Source organism: Bos taurus, chromosome 6, assembly GCF_002263795.3.
Source record: "Bos taurus isolate L1 Dominette 01449 registration number 42190680 breed Hereford chromosome 6, ARS-UCD2.0, whole genome shotgun sequence".
Taxonomy (NCBI): Eukaryota; Metazoa; Chordata; class Mammalia; order Artiodactyla; family Bovidae; genus Bos; species Bos taurus.
In genome coordinates, this window is record NC_037333.1 from 26,502,198 (window position 1) to 26,526,241 (window position 24,044).

Below are 24,044 nucleotides of genomic sequence, written 5' to 3' on the forward strand. Positions count from 1 at the left end.
ATCAGGAGTGAGCTCTAATGGTCTTCTCTCCATAAGGCCATATCAGGACACGCTTTCTGTCTTAGATCAGGAACTGCTAACAGATGTGTGGACATCTCAGAACCTGGGAGCTCGAATGAAGTCTTTCATCAGAATTTCTTATACTTTAGCTGGACCTCACTTCCCTTCTAGGTAGTTGGACTTGTGTAACAGGCTTAGGGCTCTGAGACTGCAAATTTGGAACATGTCAGGCCTCTTAAGGCCTAGGCTTGGAAATGGTGCTGTGTAACTTGCCATATATTCTCTTTGTCCGAACACGTCACAGGGCCAGCTCAGATTCATAAACAGGGAGATGAACTCCATCTTCTGATGGGAGGTAAGGCATGAACTTTTAGGGATAGGAAGAATTTTTGGTGGGCGTGTTTGTAGACAGTCTGTCATGATTATTATTCTTGTTATAATTACTGTATTATCATTACTAGAACTATTGTTCAGTCAAAGTAAGAAAGCATTATCTTGCCTGGACTTCTGAAATAGCCTCCTAACAAGTATCTTTGCTTCCAGTCTCACTCCCTTTTTAAAAAAAAATTAATTTATTTTTTATTGAAGAATAATTGCTTTACAGAATTTTGCTTTTTTCTGTCAAACCTCAATATGAATCAGCCATAAGTATACATATATCCCGTCCCTTTTGAAGCTCCCTCCCATCTGCCTCCCCATCCCACCCTTCCCAACCCCATCCCAGGGTTGATATAGAGCCCTTGTTTGAGTTTCCTGAGCCATATAGCAAATTCACTCCCTTCTTTTATCTTCACAGGCAGGTAGATGTATCATCTTAAAATGTTATCTGACAATAGAAGGACAAACAACTCAATTGAATAATGGGCAAAAGGCTTTTTGAGAATATACATTTCTCCAAAGAAGATATACAAATGCCCAGTAAACACACAAAAAGATATCCAATACCTTTAGTCATTAGGAAAATGCATATCAAAATCACTGCAAGGTACCATTTCACATTTACTGGGATTTACATAATAAAAAAATGGAAAACAACAAGTGTTGGTGGGGATGTAGCGAAATTGAAACCTTTGTACGTAGTTAGTTGGAATGTGAAATGGTGTGGTCTCCATGGGAAACAGTTTGATGATTCCTTGAAAAGCTATATATAGTATTACCATATGACTGGGAAGTTTTACTTCCAGATGTAAACGTGTTCCTGCCAGCCTCTTCCGGGAATGCTGTACTGACGAATTTCCCCTTTGTATATGCTTTTCTGTTCCATCCATTCTTCCCAAAATAAGCTCCTTCTTTTGTTTAGGTTTCAACATAAATTGTCTTTCCTGTCTAAGTTCCCTTGTTACTTTCTAACTTAGCACTCTGTATTCTTCATACAAATTGCATTACTTGCAATTTATAAATAGTGTATTTATCTGTTCTGTGCTATTGGTCTGTCTTTCTCACTGGAATTTTCACTTCCTGAGGGCACAGATCTGTCCTGTTATACATCCAGGAACTTAGCATGTACCTAGCACATACCTGGCAATTCAGTTATTTGTAAAAATGGACAACCAAAGGAATTCTGTTATGAAATATATAAGAGGACATGTCACTATGTAATAGGTTAATGAAAATTTAATGGTCTTCAACCAGTCTTGCCATGATCTGTGTAATAAACTTTTGTGGTAATATTCCTTGAAGAAAAGGAGAGGGGCTTTGTAGTTAGTCAGACCTTAGTTTTCTTTGTGTTCCTACTAGTTGTCTTAGAGGTAAGTTCCTTAATCTCCATGGATCTTATTTTCCCAATTAGGCAAATTTAAGTAATTTTGTTTATCTTGCAGGATTTTTAAGGATTAAAGATAAGAGGAATAGTCTCAAGTACAGTGCCTGCCGCACAGTGATGCTCAGTAACTATAGGGAATTAGTGTTTATTTTATTTGTAAGAAGGATCACAGAAAGGGAAAGCTAAAAACATTATCTAAGTAAGTATTGATCGCAAAAGTGAGTTTTATAGACTGGGCAAAGCATCTAAAGTAAAACCTTGTGATATCTGAATGGAGCTAGTAAAAAAAAATATTTCTCCCCCCCTTATCTTTGCCCTTTCTGCAATCTTATTGCATTATACCTTGTATATATGTATTTCTTTCTATATTTTCATATTTGATATATTTTTAATATATACATGAATTTATAAGGCAATCACAAACATTTGAACTCTGATAATTAAGGAGTCAAATGTTGATTTTTTTTTTTTTTAGATAGAAAAATGGTTTTGTGGTTATGTTAAAGAAAGAGTCCTTTATTTTTTAGAGACATATCCTAAAGTATTTATTTATGGATTATATGATATTTTGGATTTGCCTGTACATCATGAGTGAGAACTGGGCAGATTGATAGGATTAGAAACATATGGGGATGTAGTTGAGGATTATTGACCCTGGGTAATGTATATGTGGGAATTATTTTGTGTATTTTACTTTTTCATAATTATAAGTAGGGAAGAAAGGAAATGGAGAGTTTAAGCTTATATAGAGAGTGGGGAGATGTTCCAGGCACTTTTCCCACTCACCAAAATTGTCAGCCAGGGTTGAGAAAAGAGTGACATTTGGGGGCCGGCTAATGAGTCGGACATGACTGAGCGACTGAACTGAACTGAACTGAATACAAAGGCTGAGTTGTGAGGCTGTCACAACATAATAAAGTTCAGTAGGTTTCAAGTCACATCTATTCACGTGTGAAATTTTAAGTAACGTTTTTCAGTGACTCACTCTTACATCTGAATGAGGAGGAAGGGATCACCAGACATTTGAGAGAACTCCCTGATATGAAACACAAAAGCAAAAAATCAAGAAGCCAACATCAAGCAAACTCCAAGGAAACAGATAGTAAAACAATATTATGAATAATTAAAATTATAATTAATATTCAGAGAAAGATGGAGGATAATGCATGCATGAATAAAGATGTCAAGAATAATAAAGATAATTTGAAAATTAAAAATGTAATTATCAGTTTAGTTCAGTCATTCAGTCGTGTCTGACTCTCTGTGACCCCATGGACTGCAGCACTCCAGGCCTCCCTGTCCATCACCAACTTCTGGAGTTTACTCAGACTCATGTCCATTGAGTTGGTGATGCCATTCAACCATCTCATCCTCTGTTGTCCCCTTCTCCTCCCAACTTCAGTCTTTCCCAGCATCAGGGTCTTTTCAAATGAGTCAGCTCTTTGCATCAGGTGGCCAAAGTATTGGAGTTTCAGCTTCAACATCAGTCCTTCCAATAAACACTCAGGACTGATTTCCTTAAGGATGGACTGGTTGGATCTCCTTGCAGTCCAAGGGACTCTCAAGAGTCTTATCCAACACCACAGTTGAAAAGCATCAATTCTTCCACATTCAGCTTTATTTATAGTCCAACTCTCACATTCATACATGCCCACTGGAAAAACCATAGCCTTGACTAGATGGACCTTTGTTGGCAAAGTAATGTCTCTGCTTTTTAATATGTTGTCTAGCTTGGTCATAACTTTACTTCCAAGGTGTAAGCATCTTTTAATTTCATGGCTGCAGTCACCATCTGCAGTGATTTTGGAGCCCCTCAAAATAAAGTCTGTCACTGTTTCCCCATCTATTTGCCATGAAGTGATGGGACCAGATACTATGATCTTCATTTTCTGAATGTTGAGCTTTAAGCCAAGTTTTTCACTCTCTTCTTTCGCTTTCATTGAGAGGATCTTTAGTTCTTCACTTTCTGCCATAAGGGTGGTGTCATCTGCATATCTGATGTTATTGATATTTCTCCCGGCAATCTTGATTCCAGTTTGTGCTTCATCCAGCTTGGCATTTCTCATTATGTACTCTGCATATAAGTTAAATAAGCAGGGTGACAATATACAGCCTTGACTTACTCCTTTTCCTATTTGGAACCAGTCTGTTGTTCCATGTCCAGTTTCCACTGTTGCTTCCTTACCTGCATACAGATTTCTCAAGAGGCAGGTCAGGTGGCCTGGTATTCCCATTTCTAAGAATTTTCCACAGTTTGTTGTGATCCACACAGTCAAAGGCATTGGCATAGTCAATAAAGCAGAAATAGATGTTTTTCTGGAATTCTCTTGCTTTTTTGATGATCCAGCAGATGTTGGCAATTTGATCTCTGGTTCCTCTGCCTTTTTTCAATCCAGCTTGAACATCTGGAAGTTCATGGTTCATATCCTGTTGATGCCTGGCTTGGAGAATTTTGAGCCTTACTTTGCTAGCGTGTGAGATGGGTGCAATTGTGCGCTAGTTTGAGCATTCTTTGACATTGCCTTTCTTAGGGATTGGGATTATATCTGACCTTTTCCAGTCTTGTGGCCACTGCTGAGTTTTCCAAATGTGCTGGCATAGTCAGTGCTGCACTTTCACAGCATCATCTTTTAGGATTTGAAATAATAGCTCAACTGGAATTCCATCACCTCCACTAGCTTTGTTCGTAGTGATGCTTCCTAAGGCCCACATTCCAGGATCTGGCTCTAGATGAGTGATCACACTATTGTGATTATCTGGGTTGTGAAGATCTTTTTTGTATAGTTCTTCTGTGTGTTCTTGTCACCTCTTCTTAATCTCTTCTGCTTCTGTTAGGTCCATCCCATTTCTGTCTTTTTCTTGAGCCCATCTTTGCATGAAATACTCCCTTGGTACCTCTAATTTTCTTCAAGAAAATATAATTATAGAGCTTAATTATAGAATTTAAAATTATAGAACATGAGCTGGAATAAATATTTGGAAGCCTGGCCTCACTATAGTCCTTACTTACAGAAGGGGACTGTGGAACTCTAGGGAAAAATGGCAGTTATGGGACCAATGGAAAGTGATTGTACCTGCAGGGTCCTAGCAGTGTGAGTTTTAAACTATTTTAGGCTTCAGTTGTGACTGCACATTAACATTAAACAGAAAGCTTTTAAAATTTTAATAACGCCTGGGTCTCATTTCTGTTGGCTTTAGTTTGAATAAAGTAGAACGAGGCATTATTATTTTTAAAAGTTCCCCAGATAATTCTCTTGTAAAGCATGGGTTGAGATCTGGTGTAAGCTTCTCAAAAGCAAAGCCCATGCTTTATTTATTAGTATGTACACTGCTTTGTACATAGTAAGCTTTTAGTATTTTCTTTGGAAATAGTCATCATCACTGATGGTGGCTCCAAGTTAGAGGAGTAAAGGTTAAACTGTTTGACTTGCCCCAGTCCCTGATGAAATAAATGATTATACCCTAGTTTTTAAAGAGAGCTTTTTTTTTTTTTTAATCAAATCCTAGGCATTTCACTTCATCTGTAAACATTTCAGTAGTGACCTCTGAAAGATAGTCTTTAAAAACCAAATAATTATCTTAAAAAATTCACAGTGTTTACTTAATATGATAGATTTTTAATTAGTGTTCAAATTTCAAGTGTCTCATAAATATTAGAAACAGGATCCACAGAATGTCCACGCTTTGCCATTGGTGTTGACTGATAACATCTCTGTTGCTCTCTCCCTCTTTTCTTCTCTTTCCTTTCCTTGAAGTTATTTGTTGAGCAATTTATTTGTCCTGTAATTTTCTACAAGAGGTGCTAAGTGCATCCGCCTCAAGCATATTCCTTTGCCTGGGGTAGGGGAAACACTGCTTTATAAGTGACTGTGTGTCCTTCCATTAGGTAGCACGTGGTCTAAAGAGGGCCATTTTTATTAGGTTGTACATGAAAAGATTACATAAACAATCTGCCACAGTAATCTTTAAGTTTTCTTCCTAAAGCAGGATACTTTTAAGGTCTAAGCCTTCTACTTGAAGATAGATGTGCTTTGCAGAAAAAGCTGTGGCAGGGACCGCTTTTTGGCTGAGCTGTGGTTCTTTATTGTGCTTGAGAATCCTCTGTGAGGCTTGTTAAAAGTGTAGATTCCTGTGCCCAGAAAGATTCTGATTCAAGGTCTCAGAGGACACTCTCGGAGGCCATGTACTTAATAGACTGATATCAGTGCCGGTGTTTGGTTGATCACAGTTTGTAAAAGCAGGATAAATATCACAGCATTTTCATCCTGTGTCTAGGGTTTGGTCTTTGCAGAGTTTATTTTACCTTCTTAGACGGTCACAAAGGGAGACCTGCCCTTCCGTGGTCAGTGTCTCACAGTCCTATTTTGGAACTTATTTGGAATTGGCTTATTAAATTCTAACTTTTTATAAGTAAAGACCTGATTTTACTATTCTATGTTATTTTAGTGAAATAAAGTTCAGTAATATTAGAAACTTTATTGAAAACAGAAGAAAAGGAAAAGGAAGTATTTATTGAAGAGGTCAAGATTTCATTTAGTCTTTTAGCAAAATAGTTCTCAAGACTAAGTATATTCACTTACCTCATTAATCACACTTAGTCTTTTCCCTGTGCTTCATATTAATAATCGTCTAGACAGCTGTTCCTGTGGTCATGTATGGATGTGAGAGTTAGACTGTGAAGAAGGCTGAGCGCCGAAGAACTGATGCTTTTGAACTGTGGTGTTGGAGAAGACTCTTGAGAGTCCCTTGGACTGCAAGGAGATGCAACCAGTCCATTCTGAAGGAGATCAGCCCTGGGATTTCTTTGGAAGGAATGATGCTGAAGCTGAAACTTCAGTACTTTGGCCACCTCATGCGAAAAGTTGACTCATTGGAAAAGACTCTGATGCTGGGAGGGATTGGGGGCAGGAGGAGAAGGGGATGACAGAGGATAAAATGGCTGGATGGCATCACTGACTCGATGGACGTGAGTTTGAGTGAACTCAGGGAGTTGGTGATGGACAGGGAGGCCTGGCGTGCTGCGATTCATGGGGTCGCAAAGAGTCGGACACGACTGAGCGACTGAATTGAACTGAACTGAACTGAGACAACTGTTCAGAACAGGAGGAAAGTAGTAGTAGTTCCTGTTTGTCAGTAGCTAATTATTTTTTATCATGCCTGCCTATACAGAGAGAAAACTGATACAGCATATCTGTAAAAAAAAATACAGATTACATCATGTATTTGAATATTTGTTCATATTTTTGTATTTGATACATATTTCGTAGGTTTATATACACTCAGAATTATACAGAATTTTTTTTTCTTCTGAATGTAACTTTCTGCAAGTTCATAGGAAAAAACAATCTTAGATGCCATGACCAAAATGAATCTTTCTGTCAACTATCAAATAATTGCATAAATCTGTTCATTTGAGGCAATATAATATGGACTTTTGCTAATATGGACTTTTGCATACATTTTTAGAATCTAATTTGTTTTTAAGAAGAGATATTTATGTATAAGAATTTCTCCTAAAGAATTTTTCGAATTATTTTTTTACTTAAATTATAGATATTTTACTATTATTACAAATGGATAATGCTATTCTTTGGAGACGTATTAGTTCCCAGAGGGACGTATCTTCTAAAATCATTATATGGCCATTGCAAATGTAAGATTCAGCTCTTGAGTTCATGCAAGTATTTACTGAGCACCTAGTATGCCACAGCTACTCTTCTGTTCTCTAAAGATACAACAACCAATGAAACAGAAAAAGAACAAAGCGAAACTGCCCTTTGGAGCTTACAACGTAGCAGGAAATGATATTTTGGGTAGTGAAAAATGATAAGGTTGAAAAATAGGAGAGGGAACAGGGATTGTTTGGGTTGCCTAGAAATGGCTCACTGAGAAGGTAACATTGAGTAGTGAACTGATTGAATTGAGAGAGTGAGCCTTGGAGCTATCTAGGAGAACATTCTGAGCAAAGAGAATGGTAAATGCAAAAGGTCCTTAGGTGAATATATGATTGATCTTTTGGGAAACAGAGTGAATAGAGTTGAGAGAGCAGTAGGAGAGGAGGTTAGAGTGGTAATAGTGTGTCTGGAAGTGAAATTCATTTCATATTTAGGATCTTGTTTTTTTTTTTTTTTTTTTTTTGCTGGAAGTGAAATTGAAAACCATTGAATGGGTTTGAGAAGGGGGATGGTGCAATCTGACAAAGGGCCTTAACTGGACCCATTGCTAGCTTCTGTGGTAGAAACAGACTGAAGATAGGCAATATTGGAAGCCGGGGAGGTGGTTAGGAAGATTTTTACAGTAACCTGGATAAGAGATGGTGGCTTGGATCAGAGTACTTGTGAGGTTGGGAAACATGGTTGGATTTTGATGTATTATAATAAGATAGGTGACAGAATTTGCTGATAGAATTTCCTTTTATATCCAAGTTATAGGCCCAGTATTTCATTCATAAATCAATGTATAATTCTTTCAACTATAGAAAAGTAGGAGAGTTATATATGAAGCAGATGATTTAAATCTAACTTTTTATATACTATGAAAGGTACTTTATCAAGGTAATTAAAATATTTGATGATGAATCAATAGTACTTCCTGATACATATTTGTATTTTATTAGCAGGATAATTAAAACTCAATCCCACTATTTACTGAGTTAATTTTATCTTTTGTAAAGTATCTAGTTAAAAGCCTAATGTCTTATATCTTCTAACATTTGTAGTTAAAATAGAAGAGCTGGTTGTATAAGTTAAATGGAAGAAATATATTTATTTACTGTAATGCTTAATCACGTGAAGGGCTCAGATAATTTTTTTTCCTGAGATCTATCAGTAGAGGGCAGCAAAGTTTCAAGCAGTGTGTTTTTAGGTTCCTGGGAGGCTTTGCAAAGGAAGGAAAAGCCTTTCTCTCTTTTTCTTTGTTTGTTGCTCTTAGGTTTGTTCTGGCTTGCTTTTTAATGAAGAGCTTTGGTAATATCACTTAAAAGCCCTGTAGCTTTGGTTCAGATATTTAACCAACTGTTCCCTTAGGTGCTATAGATACTTTCTTAATGAGAGCATGTCTTTTTCTTTCTGTAATTTAGGGAGTACCAGGGCCAGGAAAATATGACATTAAGAGTCAGTTTCAGAAGAATAAAAGTGTGACATCAAATGTGAATGATGCATCACCTGCTTTTCTTTCTCAATCCCAGGTAATGTTCTTCAGTTGTTTCATAGATAGAGGATAATAGGCAAAAGGTGACACTAGCAACAAACTCAGTGGTGTTAGGGAGATTATAAAAAGAAAAGTGGTATATAAACAAGTTGGGAACCGACATAGTCTAGGCAAATCATATTGCCAAAAATGTGGGTAGACTTAAATGACGTAAGATTACAATATTAAGAATATTGCGGAGATTACTATTCAAATTGTAATTTTTATTAAACATTTTCTACTAAGCAAATTTGCATATGTGAAAGTTCAGTTTATCTTTTAAGAAATTTTACTCTGGGTTTAAATATATTTTGCTAATGAGTATATGACTGGAAAGTGATCAAACCAGTCATGAAACATCATGAAAAACTCTGGGTTGGATGAAGCACAAGCTGGAATCAGGATTGCCAGGAGAAATATCAGTAACTTCGGATATGCAGGTGACACCACGCTTATGGCAGAAAGCGAAGAGGAACTAAAGAGCCTCTTGATGAAAGTCAAAGAGGAGAGTGAAAAAGTTGGCTTGAAACCAAATATTCAGAAAACTAAGATCATGGCATCTGGTCTCATCACTTCATGGCAAATAAATGGGGAAACAGTGTCAGACTTTATTTTTTGGGGCTCCAAAATCACTGCAGATGGTGACTGCAGCCATGAAATTAGAAGACACTTACTTCTTGGAAGAAAAGGTATGACCAACCTAGATAGCATATTAAAAAGCAGAGACATTACTTTGCTAACCAAGGTCTGTCTAGTCAAGGCTATGGTTTTTCTAGTGGTCATGTATGGATGTGAGGGTTGGACTATAAAGAAAGCTGAGCACCGAAGAATTGATGCTTTTGAACTGTGGTATTGGAGAAGCCTCTTGAGAGTCCCTTGGACTGCAGGGAGATCCAACCAGTCCATCCTAAAGGAGATCAGCCCTGAATATTCATTAGAAGGACTGATGCTCAAGCTGAAGCTCCAATTCTTTGGCCACCTGATGTGAAGAACTGACTCATTTGAAAAGACCCCGATTCTGGGAAAGATTGAAGTCAGGAGGAGAAGGGGTCAACAGAGGGTAAGATGGTTGGATGGCATAGCTGACTTAATGGACATGAGTTTTAGCAAACTCCAAAGATAGTGAAGGACAGGGAAGCCTGGCATGTTGCAGTCTGTGGGGTTGCAAAGAGTCAGACATGTCTGAGTGAGTGAACAACAACAACAACAATGAATATTTGAAGTGTTAACATGTAATCTATAAGAATACGCCAGTCTTTTGGAGAAGGTTCTGAAGGCTTTCTGGAGCCTAGCCATAGGTCATGTCTAAACCTGCCATTAGGGCATTAGTGATGCAAGAGTCTATTTCACAGTAATCATTTTATATTCTTCAAGGTCTATATTTAGGGGGCTTGAATTGAAGGTGTCTAAGTTATGACCAACCTAGATAGCATATTCAAAAGCAGAGACATTACTTTGCCAACAAAGGTCCATCTAGTCAAGGCTATGGTTTTTCCAGTAGTCATGTATGGATGTGAGAGTTGGACTGTGAAGAAAGCTGAGTGCTGAAGAATTGATGCTTTTGAACTGTGGTGTTGGAGAAGACTCTTGAGAGTCCCTTGGACTGCAAGGAGATCCAACCATTCCATTCTGAAGGAGATCAGACCTTGGTGTTCTTTGGAAAGAATGATGCTAAAGATGAAACTCCAGTATTTTGGCCACCTCGTGCGAAGAGTTGACTCATTGGAAAAGACTCTGATGCTGGGAAGGATTGGAGGCAGGAGAAGAAGGGGACGACAGAGGATGAGATGGCTGGATGGCATCACTGACTCAATGGACATGAGTTTGAGTAAACTCCAGGAGTTGGTGATGGACAGGGAGGCCTGGCGTGCTGCGATTCATGGGGTCGTGAAGAGTTGGACACCACTGAGCGACTGAACTGAACTGAACTGAAGCTATTTCTTAGGCAAGAACATTATAATACTAACAGGCCTTTATAATGTGGCACTGTCTGGATCAAGTAGTTGTGATATTTCTCCAGTTGTACTGTGTAAAATGTGATTCTCTAGGGAAGATTATTAACTTTTAGATGACTACATGTGACTACTTTGGTTTCATTGTACTTAAGAGGCACCTCCTTGGAGACAGGTAGATTGCAGGTATATTTTGGAGACAAAATTAACATGACCTTTTAATGAGTTAATGTTGTGGTAAGGGACTAGGAGGAATCAAGAATGAATACTAGGTTTCTGCCTTGAGCAGCTTGATGGTACTTGAGATACAAAACAGAATGGATGCAGGGGTGTGAGATACTGTGTGTGCCCTTCATTTTTAAAAATCACATTTTTGCAACCAGAACTCTCAGTTTTCATGCTGTTCTGTTCATCTAATATATAGTCCTAATGTGACATCACTTGGCATCGGTTATAATATTTTAAATATATTTTTCAGAAATGAAAAGGAATATGATATCAGTTTTGCTTAAGGGATTCTGAAGTGAAAGATGTGGAAGAGTTAAAACCAACAGGACTGCCTGCTAGGGTAGTGTTAGTGTTTAGTTGACTATGGATAGATTTATTAATGACTATGATTGAAAACGGAGAAGGCAGTGGCACCCCACTCCAGTACTCTTGCCTGGAAAATGCTATGGATGGAGGAGCCTGGTGGGCTGCAGTCCATGGGGTCGTGAAGAGTTGGACACGACCAAGTGACTTCACTTTGACTCTTCACTTTCATGCATTGGAGAAGGAAATGGCAACCCACTCCAGTGTTCTTGCCTGGAGAATCCCAGGGACGGGGGAGCTTGGTGGGCTGCCGTCTATGGAGTCGCACAGAGTTGGACATGACTGAAGTGACTTAGCAGCAGCATGATTGAAAAAGCAATAATTTGATTAACCAGGTGGACTTAGAAGACAATTTTTTTTTTTTTTAGGAATAAAGACATATTATGTTTCTTGGATACTTATTTTAAAAAGTTTTCGACTTAAGGAGTTGTCTGGTATTTTATCTGAATGCATTGAATTTTCTTATGTCGTCAACTAGTAATTTTTAAAACCTAAGATTTTCTTTATAATAATGCTTCTCAACTTTTGCTGCAAATTAGAATATTTTGGGAAATTTTACTACAAATCCAATTGCTTTCTTTCCTGTCTCCCAGAGTTGATGGAGCTGATCCAGAATAGGGCCCAGGCAGGCATCAATTTTTTTTTTTAAACTCCTCAAGAAATGCAGCCAGGGTTGAATGTTACCATTTAAAAATATTGTACTCAGCATTTAAATAATAAGATAGTATTTAGGAAGGCTTTGGAAATGTTTCTACATGAAAGGAGGCTAAAAGCAATATCTGAGCCTAGACTAGATGATGTATTGGATGGGAAAATTGCATTAGAGGTATAATTAGATCAACTGACAAATTTGGAATATGAATGGTAGATTAAATAAAAGTCTTATATTATTGCTACATTAAGAAAATACATGTAGGAAAATATCCCTATTTTTAGTAAATGCACACAAAGGATTTAGGGAGAAAGGGCTGGCCACAACACAACATACGTAACTTTCCATTAAATAGTTCTGTGTGTGTGTGTGTGTGTGTGTGTGTACGTGTGTGTAAAGACAGAGAGAGGGAATAATGGACATACAAACAGAAAAGCAGAAATAAAGTGGGCAAATGAAAAAAGTGAATGGCATATTAACAGTAGGTGAATATGGCACAGGAATTTTCTGTATTATTTTTATTTATAACTTTGAATATTCCAAATTTTAAATTCTAAATAAAAAAGTTAAAAAATAAATTATACAATGCTATATGTCATAAGACTTCATAGTTTACATATAGATATATTTAATTAGTTCAGTTCAGTCGCTCAGTCATGCCTGACTCTTTGTGACCCCATGGACTACAGCACACCAGGCTTCCCTGTAAATGAATATACCAAGTAAGCTTATTATAAGTTTATAATATAAAAAAATTAATATTATAAGTTAAAGTGATTTATGTACCACTTGAATCTATAAGATTTTCTCTTAAGGTAGCTAATATGGTTGTGTTAATTGAATATACATATTCAGGAACTTTGTCAATTTATACAGTTTTATTACATAGAATAAACTGTATTTGATCATATAGATTTTATTTATTATCTTAACTTTCAGAATATCTTAGATGTGGAAATTGTCCGTACACTATCATCTGAATCTCATAATGAGATGTTGTCCTTTGAAAAGTCTTTCTGGCTTAGCAAAGTATATAATGCATTACTGTATTAATATACATATGATTTTACTAAAAGTATATATTTTATGTTTTGATAGGTGCAAGATCTTAATTCATCTACATTTTCTTCACTTCATTAAGAAATAAATTAAACTCCAGATGTTATATTACTAAAAAGACAGCTTTTAAGTCATGAAATATCAAAATGTACCATTACTTTCTAACTGGCATATTTTCCTGTTCTTCACTAGAGGTTTGTCTCTATGAAATCAATCACTCCAGCTCCTGGCACATACAATGAATCTCGAACTGCTTTCAAGCCCTTGAAGAAAACGTTAGGATTGAAAAATACCTCATTTGGTCAAAGTGCTGCTCGATTCACACAAGACTCTAGGACAGAGAAAATGCCAGGTTGGAAATTAATTCATATGTATCCACTCTAACTTGATGTAACTTAATACTCTTAACAAGATGGATGCACCAGAAAGTACAATTATTTTTGTTCTGTGGGTTGTGTTGTTAATTTAAGTCAACATTTTTTTTAAGCATTGACTATACACTGTTGCTGCTGCTAAGTCGCTTTAGTCGTGTCCAACTCCTAGCGACCCCATGGACTGCAGCCCACCAGGCTCCTTCGTCCATGGGATTTGCCAGGCAAGAGTACTGGAGTGGGTTGCCGTTTCCTTCTCCAATGCATAAAAGTGAAAAGTGAAAGTGAAGTCGCTCAGTCGTGTCCAACTCCTAGCGACCCATGGACTGCAGCCCACCAGGCTCCTCCGTCCATGGGATTTGCCAGGCAAGAGTACTGGAGTGGGGTGCCATTGCCTTCTCCGACTATACGCTAAACTCAGATAAAAATAATGTGTAATTTTAGTAAGATTTTAATTTAATTTATCACATATCTTAGTTATAATTTTCTATTGCTTTCCTTTTTTCATTAAAGTTCCTAATTTTCTCTTGGTAGATGAACATATATATTAACTGTGTGGTCACTGCTAGTAATGTAACTTATGATATTCAATTTTGTTAAAATTTTATTTTGGGGGATGTCCTATCATATGTTCTAGTATTCTCAGTGGGTATTTTATATATATATATAAAATATATGTTATATATATGAGTATATACATTTATATATAATTATTATATATATTATATATTTATTTATAGAGACTAGATTTATATACTAGATTACAGTGGGTAATCTTTATATATCTAAGAATATAACACAAAAATAACATATAGAGCTTCCCAGGTGGCTCAGTGGGTAAAGAATTCACCTTCAGTGCAGGAGACGTGGGTTTGATCCCTGGGTTGGGAAGATCCCCTGGAGGGAGGCATGGCTACCAACTCCAGTATTCTTGCCTGGAGAATGCCGTGGACAAAGGAGCCTAGTGGGCTACAGTCCACGGGGTCACAGAGAATTGGAAGCAACTGAAGTAACTGAGCACACACACTCTAGCATAAAGGTTGTCTGTTGCTGCATGACAAACTTAGAGGCTTAAAAAAATGCTTTTTCTGTCATATCTCATTAGTTTGTGGGGTTTCTAGAAGGCAGAGTTCAGATGAGAATGTCATTCAGAGTGTGTGCGTAGCTCCAGCACTGCTGCCTCAGGGTAGTTGATTTTTGACATAGTAGCTCAGGGCTCCGTGAGACCTGATAGGATGCTGCGAGACTTCTTATGACTGACCCTCAGAAAATCCCAGGACATCATTTCTGCTACACTCTATTAGTCAGTCAAATGACCCAGGGTAGCCCATATTGAACAGAAGGGCATGAAACTTTCTCTCTCAGTGACATGGATAGCAAAGAATTGGTAGCTGTTTTTAAAGTTTTATGTGAAGGGAATCACACATTATTTAGAATTTTGTATATCATCTTTCATTGGCATGTTTTTGGGTTTCAATCATGTTGTTGCATTTATATTTTCTTTTTATTATTGAGTAGTATTCCATTGTTTGGGTGTAGCACATTTTGTTTATCCGTTCACCAGCTGATGGACATTTGGTTTGTTTTCACTTCTCTTGGAAAAATAATTAGAAGTAGAATTTCTGGGTCATATGGTAAGTATAAGTTTAACTTCGTAAGAAGTCGACAAATTGTTTTTCAAAGTAGCAAAGCACTTTGCATTCCTGTCGGCAATATATGAGAAGTCTTTCTAAAAAAATTGCCTACGGTTACTCAGTTTATAAAGAAGATGTATATAAACACCAGAATACTGCTCAGCTGTAAGAAGAGTGAACTTCTGCCATTTGCAGCAATACAGATCGACTTTGAAGATATTATGCTAAATGAAATGTCAGAGAAGAAAAGTACAGTATGATATCATTTATGTGTGAAATCTCAAAAATACAACAAACTAAATAACCTGAATGAAAACAAAAAAGAAGCAGACTCACAAATAAAGAGAACAAACTAGTGTTTACCAGTGAGGAGAGGGCAGAGGCGAGGAGTACAGAGGCAGGGATAAGTAAAAGAGTTATTATGGGATTATATGAAATCAGGTGTGTGAAACTTTTTTTTTTTTAATTTTTTTTAAAAAAATTTTATTTTATTTTTAAACTTTACATAATTGTATTAGTTCTGCCAAATATCAAAATGAATCCGCCACAGGTATACATGTGTTCCCCATCCTGAACCCTCCTCCCTCCCCATACCATCCCTCTGGGCTGTCCCAGTGCACCAGCCCCAAGCATCCAGCATCGTGCATCGAACCTGGACTGGCAACTCGTTTCCTACATGATATTTTACATGTTTCATTGCCATTCTCCCAAATCTTCCCACCCTCTCCCTCTCCCACAGAGTCCATAATACTGTTCTATACATCAGTGTCTCTTTTGCTGTCTCGTACACCGGGTTATTGTTACCATCTTTCTAAATTCCATATATATGCGTTAGTATACTGTATTTATGTTTTTCCTTCTGGCTTACTTCACTCTGTAGAATAGGCTCCAGTTTCATCCACCTCATTAGAACTGATTCAAATGTATTCTTTTTAATGGCTGAGTAATACTCCATTGTGTATATGTACCACAGCTTTCTTATCCATTCATCTGCTGATGGACATCTAGGTTGCTTCCATGTCTTGGCTATTATAAACAGTGCTGCGATGAATATTGGGGTATACGTGTCTCTTTCCCTTCTGGTTTCCTCAGTGTGTATGCCCAGCAGTGGGGTTGCTGGATCATAAGGCAGTTCTATTTCCAGTTTTTTAAGGAATCTCCAGAAATACAAAGGATCATAAGAGACTACTATCAACAATTATATGCCAATAAAATGGACAACATGGAAGAAATGGACAAATTCTTAGAAAAGTACAACTTTCCAAAACTGGACCAGGAAGAAATAGAAAATCTTAACAGACCCATCACAAGCATGGAAATTGAAACTGTAATCAAAAATCTTCCAGCAAACAAAAGCCCCGGTCCAGACGGCTTCACAGCTGAATTCTACCAAAAATTTAGAGAAGACCTAACACCTATCCTGCTCAAACTCTTCCAGAGAATTGCAGAGGAAGGTAAACTTCCAAACTCATTCTATGAGGGCACCATCACCCTAATACCAAAACCTGACAAAGATGCCACAAAAAAAGGAAACTACAGGCCAATATCACTGATGAACATAGATACAAAAATCCTTAACAAAATTCTAGCAATCAGAATCCAACAACACATTAAAAAGATCATACACCATGATCAAGTGGGCTTTATCCCAGGGATGCAAGGATTCTTCAATATCTGCAAATCAATCAATGTAATACACCACATTAACAAATTGAAAAATAAAAACCATATGATTATCTCAATAGATGCAGAGAAAGCCTTTGACAAAATTCAACATCCATTTATGATAAAAACTCTCCAGAAAGCAGGAATAGAAGGAACATACCTCAACATAATAAAAGCTATATATGACAAACCCACAGGAAACATTATCCTCAATGGTGAAAAATTGAAAGCATTCCCTCTAAAGTCAGGAACAAGACAAGGGTGCCCACTTTCACCATTACTATTCAACATAGTTTTGGGAGTTTTGGCCACAGTAATCAGAGCAGAAAAAGAAATAAAAGGAATCCAAATTGGAAAAGAAGAAGTAAAACTCTCACTATTTGCAGATGACATGATCCTCTACCTAGAAAACCCTAAAGATTCCACCAGAAAATTACTAGAAATAATCAATGACTATAGTAAAGTTGCAGGATATAAAATCAACACACAGAAATCCCTTGCATTCCTATACACTAATAATGAGAAAACAGAAAGAGAAATTAAGGAAACAATTCCATTCACCATTGCAACGAAAAGAATAAAATACTTAGGAATATATCTACCTAAAGAAACTAAAGACCTATATATAGAAAACTATAAAACACTGGTGAAAGAAATCAAAGAGGACACTAATAGATGGAGAAATATACGATGTTCATGGATTGGAAGAATCAAGATAGTGAAAATGAGTATACTACCCAAAGCAATTTATAGATTCAACGCAATCCCTATCAAGCTACCAACAGTATTCTTCACAGAGCTAGAAGAAATAATTTCACAATTTGTATGGAAATACAAAAAACCTCGAATAGCCAAAGCGATCTTGAGAAAGAAGAATGGAACTGGAGGAATCAACCTACCTGACTTCAGGCTCTACTACAAAGCCACAGTTATCAAGACAGTATGGTACTGGCACAAAGACAGAAATATTGATCAATGGAATAAAATAGAAAGCCCAGAGATAAATCCATGCACATATGGACACCTTATCTTTGACAAAGGAGGCAAGAATATACAATGGATTAAAGACAATCTCTTTAACAAGTGGTGCTGGGAAATCTGGTCAACCACTTGTAAAAGAATGAAACTGGACCACTTTCTAACACCATACACAAAATAAACTCAAAATGTGTGAAACTTTTGAAATCTTTAAAGCACTATAGAATTTAAAGACTCATTCAATAAATGCAATACAATAAAATAAATAGTAAAGTTACTAAGTTTAAAAGAATTAAAAGGGTGCTTTATATTATATTCTTTATAATTCTAGGTCCTGGGTTTTATAATATCCAAAACAATACATTCATCGACAACTTTAGCAATACTTACTGGAAGAAACCAAAGAAAAGTGCATTTGGTTCTTCTGTTCCTCGGACTCTCTTCCTGGTTCAGAAAGAAGATTATACTACTCCTGGGCCTGCTGATTATAAGGTAATATGTGAATACCAAAATTATATTATTTATATCTCATATGAAGAATTTAGAATTTACAAAATTACCAATGGTATATGTACCTCATTGTTATAAGCCATACAGTTATTGTTAAAATTATTTACATGTGGTCAATTATGGCATAAAAACAACAATTAATTTGGTTAAAACTATGTTTATAATTTCTTTTTCAAAAATAGATCTTATCTGGGAATTCCCTGGTGGTTAGGTCACCATGCTTTCACTGCTGAAGGTGTGCAGGTGCAAGTTCAGCCCCTGATAGGGAAATTGTGATTTCACAAGCCATGTGGTATGGCTAAAAAAAAGAAGTCTTATTATTTACCTCTTTGAAGATCTTGTATACCTTTGGCATTTGGAATTTTCCTGGACCAGATATCGAACCCATCCCCACTACACTGGCAGGTGAATTCTTATCCACTGTACTGCAGAGAAGTCCTCACTTCAGTTCGGTTCAGTCGCTCAGTCGTGTCCGACTCTGCAACCCCATGGACTGCAGTACACCAGGCCTCCCTGTCCATCACCAACTCCTGGAGTTTACTCAAACTCATGTCCATTGAGTTGGTGATGCCATCTAACCATCTCATCCTCTGTCATCCCCTTCTCCTCCTGCCTTCAATCTTTCCTAGCAGCAGGGTCTTTTCAAATGAGTCAGTTCTTCCCATCAGGTGGCCAAAGTATTGGAGTTTCAGCTTCAGTAACACTCCTTCCAATGAACACCCAGGACTGATTTCCTTTAGGATGGACTGGTTGGATTTTCTTGCAGTCCAAGGGACTCTCAAGAGTCTTCTCCAACACCACAGTTCAAAAGCATCAATTCTTCGGCACTCAGCTTTCTTCACAGTCCAACTCTCACATCCATACATGACCACAGGAAAAACCATAGCCTTGACTAGACAGAACTTTGTTAGCAAAGTAATGTCTCTGCTTTTTAATATGCTATCTAGGTTGGTCATAACTTTTCTTCCAAGGAATAAGTGTCTTTTAATTTCATGGCTGAAGTCACCATCTGCAGTGATTTTGGAGCCCCCCAAAGTAAAGTCTGTCATTGTTTCCACTGTTTCCCCATTTATTTGCCAGGAAGTGATGGTACCAGATGCCATGATCTTAGTTTTCTGAATGTTGGGTTTTAAGCCAACTTTTTCACTCTCTTCTTTCACTTTCATCAAGAGGCTCTTTAGTTCCTCTTCACTTTCTGCCATAAGGGTGGTGTCATCTGCATATCAGAGGTTATTAACATTTATCAGAGGTTATTAACATTTCTCCTGGCAATCTTGATTCCAGCTTTTGCTTCATCCAGCTCGGCATTTCTCATGATGTACTCTGCATATAAGTTAAATAAGCAGGGTAGCAATATACAGCTTTGATGTACTCTTTTTCCTGTTTGGAAACAGTCTGTTGTTCCATGTCCAGTTCTAACTGTTACTTCTTGACCTGCATACAGGTTTCTCAAGAGGCAGGTCAGGTGGTCTCGTATTCCTATCTCTTTCAGAATTTTCCACACTTTATTGTGATCCGCACAGTCAACGGCTTTGGCATAGTCAATAAATCAGAAGTAGATGCTTTTCTGGAACTCTCTTGCTTTTTTCGATGATCCAGCGGATATTGGCGATTTGGTCTCTGGTTCCTCTGCCTTTTCTAAATCCAGCTTGAACATCTGGAAGTTCACTGTTCACATACAGTTGAAGCCTGGCTTGGAGAATTTTGAGCCTTACTTTGCTAGTGTGTGGGATGAATGCCATTTTGCGGTAGTTTGAGCATTCTTTGACATTGTCTGTCTTTGGGAATGGAATGAAAACTGACCTTTTCCAGTCCTGTGGCCACTGCTGAGTTTTCCGTATTTGCTGGCATACTGAGTACAGCGTGTTCACAGCATCATCTTTTAGAATTTGAAATATCTCAGCTGGAATTCCATCACCTCCACTAGCTTTTTTTGTAGTGATGCTTCCTAAGCCCCACTTGACTTTGCATTCCAGGATGTCTGGCTCTAGGTGAGTGATCACATGATTGTGATTATCTGAGTTGTTGAAGATCTTTTTTTGTATAGTTCTTCTGTGTGTTCTTGCCACCTCTTCTTAATATCTTCTGCTGCTGTTAGGTCCATACCATTTCTGTCCTTTATTGAGCTCATCTTTGCATGAAATGTTCCCTTGGTATCTCTAATTTTCTTGAAGAGATCTCTAGTCTTTCCCATTCTATTGTTTTCCTCTATTTTTTGCACTGACCGCTGAGGAAGCCTTTCTTATCTCTCCTTCCTGTTCTTTCAAACTCTACATTCAAATGGGTGTATGTTTCCTTTTCCCCTTTGCTTTCACTTTTCTTCTTTTCACAGCTCTTTGTAAGGCCTCCTCAGACAGCCATTTCACTTTTTTGCATTTCTTTTTCTTCTGGATAGTCTGTATCGCTGTCACCTGTATGATGTCACGAACCTCTGTCCATAGTTCATCAGGCATTCTGTCTATCAGATCTAGCCCCTTAAATCTATTTCTCACTTCCACTGTATGATCGTTAGGGATTTGATTTATGTCATACCTGAATCGTCTAGTGGTTTTCCCTACTTTCTTCATATTAAGTCTGAATTTGGCAATAAGGAGTTCATGATCTGAGCCACAGTCAGCTCCTGGTCTTGTTTTTGCTGACAGTAGAGAGCTTCTCCATCTTTGGCTGCAAAGAATATAATCAGTCTCATTTCGGTGTTGACCATCTGGTGATGTCCATGTGTAGAGTCTTCTCATTTGTTGTTGGAAGAGGGTGTTTGTTATGACCAATGCATTTTCTTGGCAAAACTCTATTAGTCTTTGCCCTGCTTCATTCCGTATTTCAAGGCCAAATTTGCCTGTTACTCCAGGTGTTTCTTGACTTCCTACTTTTGCATTCCAGTCCTCTATAATGAAAAGGACATCTTTTTTGGGTGTTAATTCTAGAAGGTTTTATGGATCTTCATAGAACCGTTCAGCTTCAGCTTCTTCAGCATCACTGGTCAGGGCACAGACTTGGATTACTGTGATATTGAATGGTTTGTCTTGGAAACAAACAGAGATCGTTCTGTCATTTTTGAGACTGCATCCAAGTACTGCATTTTGGACTCTTTTGTTGACCATGATGGCTGCTCCATTTCTTCTAAGGGATTCTTGCCCACAGTAGTAGATATAATGGTCATCTGAGTTAAATTCACCCATTCCAGTCCATTTTAGTTCTCTGATTCCTCAAATGTTGATATTCACTCTTACCATCTCCTGTTTGACCACTTCCAATTTGCCTTGATTCATGGACCTAACATTCCAGGTTCCTATGCAATATTGCTCTTTACAGCATTGGACCTTGCTTCTATCACCAGTCACATCCACAACTGGGTGTTGTTTTTGCTTTGGATCTATCCCTTCATTCTTTCTGGAGTTATTTCTCCAGTGATCTCCAGTAGCATATTTGGCACCTACCGACCTGGGGAGTTCATCTTTCATTGTCCTATCTTTTGCCTTTTCATATTGTTCATGGGGTTCTCAAGGCAAGAATACTGAAGTGGTTTGCCATTCCCTTCTCCAGTGGACCACATTTTGTCAGAACTCCCCGCCATGAACCGGGCATCTTGGGTGGCCCTACAGGGCATAGCCCATAGTTTGATGAGTTAGATAAGGCTGTGGTCCATATGATTAGATTGGTTCATTTTCTGTGATTGTGGTTTTCAATCTTTATGCCTTCTGATGGAGAAGGATAAGAGGCTTATCGACAATAAAGGACAGAAATGGTATGGACTTAACAGAAGCAGAAGATATTAAGAAGAGGTGGCAAAATACACAGAAGAACTGTACAAAAAAGATCTTCACGACCCAGATAATCACGATGGTGTGATCACTGGCCTAGAGCCAGACATCCTGGAATGTGAAGTCAAGTGGGCCTTAGGAAGCATCAGTACAAACAAAGCTAGTGGAGGTGATGGAATTCCAGTTGAGCTGTTTCAAATCCTAAAAGATAATGCTGTGAAAGTGCTGCACTGACTGCCAGCAAATTTGGAAAACTTAGTAGTGGCTACAGAACTGGAAAAGGTCAGTTTTCATTCTAATCCCTAAGAAAGGGATTGCCAAAGAATGCTCAAACTGCTGCACAATTGCACTCATCTCACACACTAGTAAAGTAATGTTCAAAATTCTCTAAGCCAGGCTTCAACTGTACATGAACCATGAACTTCCAGATGTTCAAGCTGGATTTAGAAAAGGCAGGGGAACCAGAGATCAAATTGCCAACATCCACTGGATCATTGAAAAAGCAAGAGAATTACAGAAAAACATCTATTTCTGCTTTATTGACTATGCCAAAGCCTTTGACTGTGTGGATCACAATAAACTGTGGAAAATTCTTCAAGAGATGGGAATACCAGACCACCTGACCTGCCTCTTGAGAAACCTGTATGCAGGTCAAGAAGCAACAGTTAGAACTGGACATGGAACAACAGACTAGTTCCAAATAGGAAAAGGAGTACGTCAAAGCTGTATATTGTCACTGTGCTTATTTAACTTATATGCAGAGTACATGATGAGATAATCTGGGCTGGATGAAGCAGAAGTTGGAATCAAGATCTCCGGGAGAAATATCAATAATCTCGGATATGCAGATGACACCACCGTTATGGCAGAAAGTGAAGAAGAACTAAAGAGCCTCCTGATGAAAGTGAAAGAGGAGAGTGAAAAAGTTGGCTTAAAACCCAACATTCAGAAAACAAAGATCATGGCATCTGGTCCCATCACTCCATGGCAAATAGGTGGAGAAACTGTGGAAACAGTGGAAGACTTTATTTTTGGGCTCCAAAATCACTGCAGATGGTGCCTGCAGCCATGAAATTAAAATACGCTTACTCCTTGGAAGAGAAGGTATGACCAACCTAGACAGCATATTAAAAAGCAGAGACATTACTTTGCCAACAAAAGTCCATCTAGTCAAGACTATGGTTTTTCCAGTGGTCATGTATGAATGTGATAGTTGGACTATAAAGAAAGCTGAGCACCGAAGAATTGATGCTTTTGAACTGTGATGTTGGAGAAGCCTCTTGAGAGTTCCTTGGACTGCAAGGAGATCTAACCAGTCCATCCTAAAGGAGATCAGTCCTGAGTGTTCATTGGAAGGATTGATGCTGAAGCTGAAACTCAAATACTTTGGCCACCTTATGCGAAGCACTGACTCATTTCAAAAGACCCTGCAGCTGGAAAAAGTTGAAGGCAGGTGAAGGGGATGACAGAGGAAGAGATGGTTGCATGGCATCACTGACTCAATGGACTTGAGTTTGAGTAAACTCCTGGAGTTGGTGATGGACAGGGTGGCCTGGTGTGCTGCAGTCCAAAGAGTCGGACATGAATGAGTGACTGAACTGAACTGATAGCTGTATTCTGTATGTTCAAGGAGGTAGTGGAAAGATAGATAATATTAAGTAGAGAAATGTCACAAATAAAGAAGCATAAGTTGAAGTTCATGAGATGGGAAGTATACCATATGAAAATAAGTACATTCTGACTAACAGCAATTTATGCTGTTCAGACAAAACTATTAGTTAACCTTAAGACAGTAATATAAACAACTTCAAAAGAAATACAGTGAGAAAAAAAGACAAAAAATGATGAATAAATTATCAGTGAACTATGGGTATATTTGAAGTGGCCTAATTGTGTAACTAGAGTCCTTGAAGGGAAAGAA

General features: G+C 37.8%; 1 protein-coding gene across 4 annotated transcripts in view; it reads left to right on the forward strand.

Annotated features, from left to right (window-relative positions):
• Nucleotides 1–24,044, forward strand: part of STPG2 (sperm tail PG-rich repeat containing 2) — a 636,117-nt gene that overhangs the window by 125,225 nt on the left and 486,848 nt on the right. For all 4 annotated transcript variants that reach the window (XM_059887727.1, XM_059887728.1, XM_024993522.2 and 1 more), the window contains 3 exons: nt 8,841–8,948; nt 13,397–13,556; nt 18,184–18,344. In XM_059887727.1, the coding sequence (XP_059743710.1) occupies nt 8,841–8,948; nt 13,397–13,556; nt 18,184–18,344 (429 nt within the window). The remainder of the gene's footprint in view (nt 1–8,840; nt 8,949–13,396; nt 13,557–18,183; nt 18,345–24,044) is intronic.